The 13,178-nt window shown below is 40.6% G+C and overlaps 1 protein-coding gene across 1 annotated transcript in view; it reads right to left on the bottom strand.

Moving 5' to 3' along the window:
* Nucleotides 1-13,178, bottom strand: part of IGSF5 (immunoglobulin superfamily member 5) — a 29,503-nt gene that overhangs the window by 15,662 nt on the left and 663 nt on the right. Inside the window, exons 2-3 of the mRNA XM_085304536.1 lie at nt 5,347-5,664; nt 3,999-4,307 (exon numbers count right to left, since the gene is read on the bottom strand). Of these exons, the coding sequence (XP_085160662.1) occupies nt 3,999-4,307; nt 5,347-5,664 (627 nt within the window). The remainder of the gene's footprint in view (nt 1-3,998; nt 4,308-5,346; nt 5,665-13,178) is intronic.

Below are 13,178 nucleotides of genomic sequence, written 5' to 3'. Positions count from 1 at the left end.
CTTCCAGTCTGAACTACAGGTATGAGACACATACAGACTTGACAAAACTCATTCTGTCATGCTGGGTTTATACATGTCACGTCCTCACTAGAGGTCTCAATTAAAAACTGTATGGCAACATTTACCTGACAGCCTCTCTGGGAAAGGTACTGCAGCAACACAGATGATTAGTAGCTGCACAGTGTCATAGCTATTCCCCTGATGTGTGAACCAGAGTATCTTCTGTCCTACTAATGGCAGGGGATAGAGAAGTAAATCCATTCTAGCTACAAATTTGCACAGTTGTATTGGCTTGGGGTTTGGAGGCTTTGGACTGCAGAGACACAGGACTGGAGCCCCTGGCAAGCTGGGACCTGCGTTAGGATTCAGAACTTGCCAAATCTCAGGTCATTATGATTAAGCAATTCATTCCAGTCTTTTCTCTAATCCTAACACACAATCAGCAGGTTTTAAATTTCTTGTGACAATTAGGAAAAACAAGCACTCAGTAACCTGCAGACTAGTAATTAATTCTGTAGGCTATAATCAGTTGTGATTACAATTGATTATAAACTTGTTCGTAACATTTTCATCCAGAAGTACTGCAATAAGTACCTATAGTTTATTATATGTTATTCTATAAAACATGTCCTAGGGATTTAAAGGTAGTTAAAATATGAAAAACAAAGCTCTCTTAGCTATAGGGGGTAATTTAGCCCCAGTATGAAAAAAGCAGTCAAATGCATTCTGGACCATACCTCCAGGCTGACTGCCAGACCAAGGTGTTTTGCTCCCCATCAGGCTCAGGATATCTGCCAAAAGAGGCTCTACAGAGCAGAAGCAAGAGGAACAGGATACAACACAAATCCCCCCAGGCTGTTCTGCACTGTAATTTTCCCCCAGTTCTGGGATATCCGGAAGGAAACTGGGGATGTGACCAGCAGGTATGAATGCATGGGCCACCAGCTCAACATGTAAGTTAGGGCGCAAGAGAGGGGCTCGGAAGGATGAAAGAATTAAACCCATTTTAGCCCCACTTGTAAATCCACACCAAGTTACATTTGTGCAAAATGTGGATGAACGTGACTTCCTCATACTAAATAGTCCATTCTCTGTTGCTATGCTAACATTAAGCTTCTCCCAAAGCTGCTTAAGAATTTACTTGAGCAAAGCATCTCTAGAAAAGGGACATGATGGTAACCAAGGAGAAATGAGATTGAGACAAAGCTGCACCCCACTTCTTGGACACTTTGGAGCTTTCTGGCTAAGATAAAAGCAAAGGAAGATCAGGCTTCTAGCTGATTCCCAGCTTCTGCAGTGCAAAGGCCGCATGAAGTCAACACTGAAGCCATAAAAAGCTGAAGCCAAGACTTGCCAAGAGACTCTGCCAAGAACCTCATTTCCCAGTAACAGCTCTGTGACTGCTTCTGCTGATGTTTAACTCCATAGGAGTTCCCAATTTTGAGGCTCAGCCAAACTGAATTTTGAATGAGGCACCTCTGGAGAGGAGTGACCAACAYGCAAATGCATCACCTTGTTAACTGTAAGAAAAGGCCTGATATTAGATGTGCAGGAAGGCAGGCCATTCACATTCCAGGTGATGTTGGTTTATCCATTAGAGGCTGTGGATAATGTTTATCCATTAGAGCCATTAGAAGGCTCGAAAGTTTTGGGTTACAATGCTTGTGAACGGACAAGGGCTGCTCATGAGGAACATGGAGAAGTGAACTAGATGATTGCTCAAGTTTTTAAGTGAGGGCTGMAATTGCTACCCCTGTAGTTTTGGGAAAGATTCCTTTGATGTTAAAGCTAGCCTTCTTCATTCCTGACAACATCTAGCTAAGGGTGAGTCTGTATATGAAAAGTCAGAGAAGTTCTGAGATTTAAAGTGTGATATATATTAGATATCTTCCTCTATTGTAATGTCACATCTTTATTTCATTGTCATAGTTTAGAGATTTCCTTTTCTCCTATCCTGACAAATTTTGAGTGTCTGCTGCTGCACAATGATTTTTCCAAAGAGAAATGAATGATGATCCTATACAATCACTAATTATACACTAATTGTGCTTCATGACATCTGTTTTTCTCCTCTTCTGATTCACTGTGAGTAGCTATGGAAACTGAGGGTGGATACCTCTGTAGTTCACAAATGAGTAGGCAGGGAAATTTATTAATTTCCTCAGGATAGCTCTATTTTGCTTAGTCAGTAATTAGGAGCAATCTGACTACAAAAAAAGTTGCATTAAAAATGATTAAATGACCTTCTTCAATTGCATTACAAAGTGACTACTTGTGAAAGGACTTGSTAATAATGATTCATGTGTAAAATAAAAGGCACAGTTACTCAACCTCTTTGGTTGTTTATATGTAGAAATTTACCATGCTGTTCATCAATCTACTATAAGAAGGTCTTCATGCACGATGTATTCATCCATTACAGAACAAGAACTAGTTCATCAAGAAAAGCTGTCAGCACGATTATGGAAGTTCTCAATGCTCATCACTTCWTAAAAAGAAGTGCAGACTTAAGGTCCTACTCTGTACGGAAGATACCTAGGSAGCCACTGTAAAAACCTCTATATGACTTAGGCATTTTTCATACCACAGRGTATGGCTAATAAGAAGGATACTATTGTAGGATGGGCTATGCCACCACAGCTGGCAGTGCACCCATAACCAGCAACCTCAGCTCCTGAGACAGGCTCCCGAGCATGTGATTATTGGTGCAAGTTCAGCTTGCTCTGAGACTCCTCTACCTTATTACTGAGATTCTTGGCCAGTCTCACCAAAGAAAAGCTGCAATGGACAAGGTGGCATCATCTCCTCATGTGCGCTAAACACTGCTAACCCACAGGGAAAGATTTCCTCTTACTCATTCTTATTGTATTATTGTTTTGAAAATAAAAGTATTTCCATAGGGTTCTGTTAGATTATCAAGTAGCTCTTTATTCATAGTCCCACTTACTTTGTTTCACACTGACAGCATAAAGCAGATAAAGGYCATGCTTTGCCTGATGAGTATCCTAACACTGTGAATGTGTTAATCTGTGGAATTTATTGTTGTAGAATGTCAGTGAGGCYGAAGATTAGCAGCATTACAAAAAAATTGCTGACAGCATTAGCAAAACTATTTAAGTTTTGGTAATGGTACTTGAAAGATTTATTTGACATTTATACTTGGATTAAAACTACCTTAAATTTCCTTAAATATAARGAAACAAAAGGCAACCTAATACACTGTCCAAAGAATTCCACGTATATTTATTGCACATATCCATATTCTTCTAGGATGTGAAAGAGACCATATCAGGAAGAAGAGAGCAGGACAAATGGCTCTTGGATCTACACAGATGTTGGGATGCACCATATGACTGGAATGCTACCCTGTCCCACTTGGGTGCCAAGCTCAGTGCAGCCTGGGGTTGTTACCAGCAAACTACAATAGCTCCATCACATCTGCTCAGTGCTCATATGGAGAACTGTCTACCTGCATTTGGAGAGCTAGTGCAAAATCTACTTTGGGTTGTGTGTAGAAACTGAGCATGAAATCCAAGGTTTTTTGAAGTCAGTGGTAAAGCTGGCATTGAATATAACAGAACATAGTTTCACTTGAGAGTTTGGCCTTGAGCAAATGAGGTCTAGAATTTTATTTTCATTGTGGCTGTTCATGCCACAATCAAAGATGTTTCACATTCATTAGATAATTTCTTGTATAAAGAGCCAAGGCCAGTATTGTTAGCAATGTTAGCAAATCCGTAGTAGGAAACAGTGGCAGATCTTTTGCTTCATTCATTCATTTTTTTCAGATTGGTCCTAGGTCAGATTTTCTGGTTCATAGGGCTTGTATCAGTAGTGAATTTAACTCTATGTATGAAGCTGTGACAATCAGTTCTTAACTCTATCACCTCTGCACATCTTACAGTATTTGGTTTACAAATAAAAGATTTTTCAAAATAAAACTAAAAGCATAGCTCTGAGAGAATAGGATAGGCAAAGTATAATAAACATCTACTTACCCAGAGYAGAGTTGAGAAAAAAAACAGTTATAGTTGCATTCTGAGGGCTAGAGAGTGCTTCTATATCAGCTAAACAAGTCAAAATCTCAGTGTCCGTTGGAGTCAAAGTTAAGATGCTCATGGCATTGTGAAGGCCATTAGATCCTTGACTTTGCCTGGTAACATACCTCGACTTGTCTATGAAAGAGTCATTTGTCATCCAGGTAATGTCTGGAGCTGGAGCCCATCCTAAGGCTTCACAAACAATTTCAACTGTTTCATTCTTTTTTACTGTAAAGGTGCTATTTTTGATGAATAAAGATCCATTAACTGTAGGAGGGAAAAGATATTTTTTTCCTTCAGAATATTTGGATGCATTGCTTTCCTACTGATAATTTCAAATCTTACCTTGCTACCCAAAATTAGCCGTGTCTTGAGATATGAATTTAAAAACAACTATCATTAACAATGAGGTACCATATGCATGACATAAAAATGCAGACATTGCAGCTTCAGAGACACATTACTGCGCAGTATTTCTAAAACACTACACTCAGCCTTCAGTGGCTTTTCAATAAAAAGCAGTAAATTATACTTTTTGGTCGTACTGATATATTTCCAGCTGAAGGACAACATAATGTAATAACTGTGTTTCTCTGTAAATTTGAAGCATGCTCTTGGGGTTTATCAGGAAAAGTTTAGAGGTAGATGATGAGGTGTTCTTGCTGTATCAAGCACCTCTTTGACAAATAGATAATGTCTGGTGGTTAGATTCTGCTTTACCAGATGCACTGTGTCACTCCTGATGCTTGAGGAGGAAGAGGTCACAAGGGCTTTATGCACAGGAGCTTTTTGTTCCTTGGAAAGGTAGCTTACAGCAGCAATTATCTGATGGGTGTCACCTTGTGTCTCAGAGGCCTTAMCTCTACGCTCCATTAAATCAAACTCAGATAAGCCGGCTTTAAGACTGTATCTTAAATCAGAAAGTAGAACGGAGATTTGCACTAAAGAGTGCAGAATATTGATGCAAAGATGTTTGTATAGGCTAGTCCATACTGTCCCTAGCCAACAGATCATTTTTGACTGACTGCTAGAGGGCCTGATATAGCCTTCAGGCACTTTCACAAAATCCAAATATAGAATAAGGAGAAGCAATGGGAAAAAACAAGGGCAATTCAATCCTCTTTTAATGGCACTGTGAGGGTGACTCTGAAACCTGCTGTGACAGTAAAATTAAGTCAAGGAAGACAGGAGACAAAGAATGTTAAATAGGAGCATGTAGTCCTTCATAGAGATAATCCGGGCAATCCAACAGATGATTTCTTTAAGCACACTGTAATAAAACAGCTTTCCGTGTGGCCATACTCACCTTGAACAGAAAGAAATGCAAAGGTGCTCTCGTTAGCTTGCTGGGTGTTGCACTCTATTTTACCAGAGTCACTCAGTTGTGTGTCGTGGATGATCAGCTCGGAGGTAAACCCATTACTGATGGTGTAATTTTGAGAGGTGAAGCGGTTTAATGTTTCAATAGGTCCTTCAGGAACCACAGTGAGGACAGGATTTCCCTTTAACAACCAGATGAGAATCACCCATTTTAATGACACTGTACAATTAAACCGGGCTTCTGAACCAGCAAGGACGGTCGCATTAGTAGGGCCAGTTATAATAGAAGAACAAAAGCCAAGACCTGGAAGGAAGCAAAAACCACACAATCTGCAGTTACATAAACAGCAACATCAGCTAAAGCCTTTGGCTTAATTTTTATGGTCAGCAATATAAGGGGATAAAAAGCAAGAACATCTGGTTCAAATGACATTATTATTCCCTGGGAGCAGCAGGGTATTAAACACTTAGTTGCATATCAGGAAAGGCTGTTGCTTCAACTATGCTGGCACTTTCCTTCTGACTTTTCCTTCAGTTCCTGATCATTTCAGAAGGAGATTCATATCTCACTTTCAGTAAGGCCTTACAATAAATGGTTAAAAACTATCTGTGGTAAAATGAAACTGCAGCTAAGTAGTGTTAAGCACACAGCAGTAAGCTGTGAGCATATGCTACACAGGCGTGCTATAATGGATCCCCAAGCCAACCTTTGTCAACCCAAGAAACAGACTTGCATAGATTAAAAAATCTTAGCCTATTTAGAGATGGAAATGTACAAACAATCTAATCTTTCAGCTAATCTCCAGATGAGATTTTTTTTAAGATGCATTGGATTTTTTGTGTCTCTGCCTCCCACTCACAAATCACTCAACTTTCTCTTTTCATGGAGTCACTAAAGGCCAAACTTATCATTACTGCTGAAGGAAAATGCTTTCACCCTTAAAAAAGAAAAATACGTGATTTCTCTAGACTTGAAGTACAGAGTACATAGCAGGTCCTTAACTATGTTTTCCGTTCCTGTACCTAAGATTGACAGTGATTCTTTTCTACCCCCTTTCATATGCTCTCCTCTCCTCCCTGCTTTTCTTACGCATGATTCAAAACACATTCTCCCCTGCCTTCTCTAGCTTTCTATTAACCAGATCTGCTGTGATTGATGAGATTTTCTCCTTAAAGGTACTGCTCATTGGGCTGCTATCTTTCAGAATTCAGAGCTCAGCTCTGATGGAGGCATTTTGTTTTCTTTCCTTCCTCAGCATACCCAGGGCTCCAATTGCCCTCAGCRGGAGGATGGCACAGCCGTCACCCAGGCAGAGGGTGGTCCCCTGTGCGTGGGAGCGCAGAAGCACTTGCTTCCGATGAGCAGAAAGCAAAAGAAAGGCAGAGACCATCTTTTCAAGACAGCAGCTGTGACTTCAGTCCATGAAATAGCCAAGGGAAATAAGTGCCATTTTGAAAATGGGCAACTCTTAAACCATTTCTCAGAAAGAGGACTTCATATACCCTCGTCATCCCTGAGGGACAAAACTTCAAACATGAAGAACGATCTAGGTTACTGGTTTGGCATCTTGGGAATAGTGCTTGAGAACAGCACCATGTGAAATTAGGAACCTGCATCACTGGGTCTTCATATTCTGTGACCTCCCTATGGATTTTGGCTCAGTTCCCCTGAGCACACCATGCCCATGTGCAATAGAGCAAAGGCAGAGGTACTATCAACAGTTTTGAAGGAGGAGTAGTTACTGACCAAATGATCGTAGGATCACAGGATAATTCAGGTTGGAAGAGACCTCAGGAGGTCTCAAGTCCAATGCCCTGCTCAGAGGATCCTTGAAAATCTCCAAGGATGGAGGCTGCACAACCTCTCTGGGCAGCCTCCTCTACTACCTTATTATCCTTATTTTGAATGTTTTTCCTCGTATCCAGTCTGAATCTCTTCTGTTTCAACTTATTGTAAGTAAATTGGTCATTCTCACTAAGGTGCTGCAGCCCGTAACCCTGCCAGTTGCAGGTTGAGCAGAGAGGGAGGGACACAGTTGCTGAGCCTCACCTCAGAAAATTGCTGATGCTCTGCATCTCACCAGGTGCAGCTCTTTTGCCCTCCTCCCCTGAGGCTGCTGTCGCCTCTTCACCTGCCTCTTAGCTCAGGTCTGCTCCCTCTCAGCCTTGTACAGGGTCAAGGCAGGGGTAACCAAGCTGGCACACCAAAGGCAGGCAGAGGTCCCCTGCACCTCCCAGTGACATGGTTACACTTTGACAGGAGCACAGAACGATATTGGTGGGAAGGGGCCTCTGGAGGTCTCTAGCCCAACACCATGTTCCAAGCAGGGCTAACTTCAAAGTTAGAGCATTTGTACAGGGCCTCATCCAGCCAAATTTTGAATATTCCTAAGGACAGACATTTGACATGCTCTTCGCAGACCAACCAGTCATGCCAGAGAGGTCTACCTCATCACTAAGTTTTTGCTTACTGGGAAATGTTCAATCACAGGAAGCACAGGGACTTTCAGTGTTACCTTGATGATTCAGGCTATAGTCTGCATAAGTACAGTAACTACATACTACAGTCCATGGTAGTGTAATTAAAATCCTATGTCTTCAAATTTAGCCTGAACACGAACATCTGAGACTCAAGAAACTCTGAAATGGCTTAGTCTTGCTAGGACTGTTCAGAACAATGAAGTGCTTTTTAAAGGACTCAGGTTTTGTTCATTCTAGGTAGTTTATTCACTACTGGATTAATTTACAAATTACTGCCAAATTTGTATTTTATTCAATCATTAGCTGGCATGAGCAGAGGAGGATATGTTGTATTGTCTCGCACAAGAGAGATGTTTAATACTTATATAAATGCAGCCACACCCCAATCTCAGTTATGATATTGCAACCAGAACTTCTATACACATACCCAAGGCATATGGTCCATAATCTCATTGCTCTGATGTCAACATCATTTTCTAATTTCCAGCTCATATTTAATCCTAGGCAGTTTATATCTACTCAGGTTTGTGCCAAGAATTGTTCCGTAATATAAATAGCTCCCCTCTTTCCTCCCACCCTCTGCATGTATTTACAGATGAGAATCTTCTCGTTCTTTGTTTTGCTGGTTTATACAAGCCTAGCCCTCCTTGTATTGACTCTGAGTTCTCCCATGCTTACAAAAAGCTTTTAAAAATGTTTTTCACCTTCCTGGATTTGTTACCTTTACCATGCACAGCATATCTCTGTGTGAGCAATAAAACATTAAATCAAAAGCAAACTCCATTTCTACTGATAATTAATAAAGTCAGATAATGTAAAATAAACATATTTCAGTTCAACTTCAGTGGCTCATTTTTTCCATTAAGTTATTCAAAGCTCTTCAAAGTTATTCAATACAGTTCATTACAGGTGAACTGTAATGCTTTAAAACATGCAACAGCTTGAAGATTACCTCAGCAATCAAATCTCTCTATATAGCTTAATGCATTGTTTTATAAGCAGTTAATCCAGAAAAACAGATAAAACCCATTTCCTCTCTTTTCTGTTTGTCACTTTCTGAATGACAGGGATTCCCTGCATGTCTGTGGATGGCATCATTTCCAGAACTATGAGTTTTCTAATTCTCATCGCATTGAGAATTGTACTGAGAGCTCATTGATGAGGTGCATTCCAGTGAGACCATTCCTCATTTAATATGATACTTTTCCTTGGTATTCAGGATCAAATAATCATGATTTCTATTCTTAACTGATATTACTGTGGTTGAGGCAGTGTCCTAAGCTCAAATGAGTCTTTGAATTATCTATTATCTAAAGGCTATAACCAGCCTTTACAATACTATTCCCTGTACATCCCATGGGGTCTGTAACATGTTGACATATTGAACTGATTAATTTTTCACAGCTTGTTTGAATTTTTCCTGACTTGTGGAAGCTGACACAAACAGCTATCATGATAAGAGATAGAGCCATACACAACCCTTCTTAGAATTAACATCAAATTGTATTTAGCCGCCCATGAACCAGGAGCTGCATAGCAAAGCATGGCAGTATTTATTCACACTGTTCCTATTAATGAAAACCGATCCCTCTGCATTTTTATTTTATTTCTTAGCTTGTGTAAACACTTTCTTAAGGAGACTAATGGCTTGCTGCGACTCTAAATAAAATGATGTGACTTTCAGTACACTGCCTACTGTTAATCTACCATTTGCTATGAGATCATGTCTGTGAGGTCCATTATAGACTTCAAATTTAGATCTAAACATGAATAATCAGTGATCATCTACCATAAAATACATGACTAATACTGCTTTTGTCTTGTTCAGCCATTCAAGACAGTACAGGCAAGCAGGTATGAATTATTTCTTCATTTATCTAGCACAGTGATTTTTAACAGTGGACAGGTATGGTAAGATCTACATTTTCTTCCAGCAACTACATCTGCTAGGAGCAATGGATGGCCTCCCGCTGACTTCTCTGAGCTACAGAAGAGGCCCATGAGCTCTGGAAGGATCCTAAGGGACAAGAGGAACGAGGAGTGAGAAGAGGATTGAGGAGTGGGAAGCAGCTCAACCTGGCCTCCCTTTGGACCTCTGCAAAACCCCAGCACAACTGAAAAAGGAGCAAAGATCTGGACAGAGTTGAGGAAGTGCTGTGCTAGGCTCTGCAGTCTCTAGTTGCAGAGCTCCTATGTTATCTCTGCTGTAACTGAAAGCTGACCTCCTTAGGCAGAAAACTCTGAGAAAAAAAAATGCTTTAAATACCTTGGCTTTCTCATCACTCTGAGCATCTGCTGCCTTGCTGGCACACCCTGGCACAGAGTGGTTTATTTGATGTTCCCTTCCTTGCTAGCTTGGAGCTGCCTGGCTTCATGAGCCTTCTTCTCTGCCTGCTGCCAATAGATTTCCAGTGGTTGTAACCTTGCCTCTTTATCTTTTTGCCTTTTTTTTTTCAATCTTGCAATAGCACGCAGAGTCCCAAACCAACAGTGGGTCCTATTGTCCAACACCCGTACAAACACTGATAAAGTAACTTGTGTAAGGTCAAAGAGGACATACAGGACAGAACGGGGACCTAAGGCCAGTTGCTTTCATCCAGTGCCATAATTCCTCTCTGCTGGGCCTTGCTTCTTATGCAAAGGAGTAAATTTCAGTGCTAATTTCATTTACATGCTTCTTGAAAAATATCTTGCAGCTAGTTGCTTTTAGACAAATTAAGGCTAGCTTTTCATTGCACTTTGCAGGAATTATGTGTTCAGCTTTTAACAGCTGGCTTAACATCTGCTTCCACACACACAATCAATAAGAAATCCTATCCAGACAAGTATCTCCACGTCACAAATCCTTTACAATCAGGGAAAATTTAGGCTGTCTACACTATCCTGCATTATACCTTTACTTTTGAAGAACAAAGCTGAGTTAGGACACCTTTCCTGTGGCACATCACTAAATGTTTACAAAGGAATAACTACTGGCCAAAGTTTCATTTAATTAAAAGGTGTTTGTGGCGTTCAGTCTTTCCCAACAGCATCCAAAATACACATCAACTCCTTTAGGAGATGTTTATTCCCTTCTCTACCACAGAAACTCACTGTCATGGCCATCATAGTGGGTTTTGAAGAAACAAAAGTGCTTCTCATTTACTGTTTTCAGGGCTCTGGTGAATAATGCCTGTGCTGAGCGAACCTCATTTGTCAAGGAATCACACTTCACCAGCATTTTTCCTTCCCTGTCCGAACCAACTCTCACTAGGAGACCACTTTTTCATGCTAGAAGTTCAGCAGCAAGGGTACTGAGGCTACCTTTGCTTCCCCTGCTCTCCTCAACTGACTCTGTCCTTCCTACTTTTATATGTGACCAGTTTGGATAAAAAAATAGTGAAGAACAGGATGGGCTTATCCTTTTGTCCTAATGATACCTTTTTCAGCCTCATTATAGTATTTCAAAACACTGCCCTTCTCTATATCCTTATCTCCCTTCCATAAAGTGTGCCTTTTTATTTTATCTGTCACTTTGTGTATCTAGTCTCTGTTCTGCCTTCCTTCTCTGCTCTTTCTGTTTGACTTCCTAAATTTTTTACTTCCAGTCTGCTTAATTTTTTTTTACTCTTTCTTCAGTCCCTACTTCACCCCCCTCCTTGTTTTAAGCCTTGCCTGCTTCATCGCTTTCCCACTTCTTCTCCCACTGCTTCAGCAAGGACTCTGCAATAAATTGTTTTGGATTCAGAAAGATTTTTCTTCAGCACGTCTCAAATTTATTTCAAAAACCAACAGCCCTGAAGCTAAGCTTTTTGAAAACCAAAATAGGTTTGAGCTGGGTTGCAAAGCCTGCAGAGAAAGACTAGTTTGTTTGCTTACGTTAAAAAGCCTTTTAAAAAACGTATAGGATGTTTCTGCCAAGTAGTAGCAATCCACTGTTACTCCGTGACTTGTGATCCCCACCCACCTGCACACAAACCTCCTCTCCGCAGCCCCCAAATATGTTTGCCCATCTCTCCTCCGGTTCGTTTTCTAACAATTGTCCATTGCAGCCCACCCCGGGCCTGTTGCCAGACTTCTCTTCCTCCTCCTCCTTCTCCTCTGTCTCTTGTCTTCTGTCACAGGGTCCTAGGGCCACAAGCACCTCATTGCCACCAGCAATATCCCAAGGACCAAGTGGGGCAATATAACACCCACTCCAGTTGTACTTAGTTAAAAGCACTAGTGAAGGGTAATAGAAATCCTCCAATCCTGCCCCGCTGCAGACGCTTAGGAAGGCAATGTAAGAAGCAGAGCAGGCGAAAAATTGAGGCTTCCCTGTTATAACCACCCATTGTCCAAAACTGGGATATTTAGGGATTGCCAGAGCCAGTGATTGCATCTGCACCACTGGATTTATCCTCCGGGAATTTGTCTAATGTGTTTTTCAGACTATTTATAATCTGGTTTCTATCCCCTGTACCAGGTGACCATGAGCTTGGCTATTTAAATTACATGCTGTGAGGAAAAGTACATCCTTTCATTTGCCTTAAACCTTCTTTCTGCTAGTTTTACTCATTGTTCCCGATTCTTTTTGTTATGAAAATTTGTGAATATGTATTCCAACATTCACCTCTATGTAATTATTTTAATAAAGCTTCACTATTTCTTTTTTCTCCCAAGCTGAAAAAAATCTGTCTAGTGAAGCTTCTCATCATAACTTTGATTATCCTTCTCACACTTTATACCTTTTCCAGGCCTAATATGTTTTTTATAAAAATAGAATGGCTAACACAACATCCAGTATTCAAGATATAAGCTTCCTGAGGATTTATATAATGCCAGGTTTCATTATATTTCCCTTGCTGAAGACACTAAGCAGTGAAATTTTATTTCTTTTTCAGCAGGTTGATCTGAGTCTCCAAAAGTCAATTCTTTTCCCCACTAGACATCTTTAGTTAAGTGATGCTTTGTATTGAATTTTTTCCGCTCCTTTATTACTTAGTCACTCGGCATCGTGACATTTTCCTGCAAATCTTCTTAGTCTCTTTTTGGATTTGGCTGCCCGGAGTAATTGTCTACCACCTGCAAAGTCTGCCACCTCACATCTCACTCCTCCTCATCGGGCTGTTTAAGAGTTTGTTGAAACCACAGATTTGTGCACAACTCCGCTGGGAATACCACTCTGCTCTGAAAACTCTACATTGTGCCTCTTTTCACTAGTTATTTAGCCACGACAATACCTTCCCTCTTATCCCACTCTTGCTCTTTCCTTTCCGAGCTTGTTAAAAAGTCAGTTGTGCTATAAGAAACAAATGAGCCCTGTTTCTGTTACCCAGCTAGTTACTTCATATTCACTTTTTTTTTTTTTTTTTTTTT

The sequence above is a fragment of the Rhea americana genome, unplaced genomic scaffold, assembly GCF_003343005.1.
Source record: "Rhea americana isolate MKP2758 unplaced genomic scaffold, rheAme1 scaffold_101, whole genome shotgun sequence".
Classification (NCBI taxonomy): domain Eukaryota; kingdom Metazoa; phylum Chordata; class Aves; order Rheiformes; family Rheidae; genus Rhea; species Rhea americana.
The sequence above is the reverse complement of the archived record's forward strand: the minus strand, read 5'-3'. Positions and strand labels throughout refer to the sequence as shown.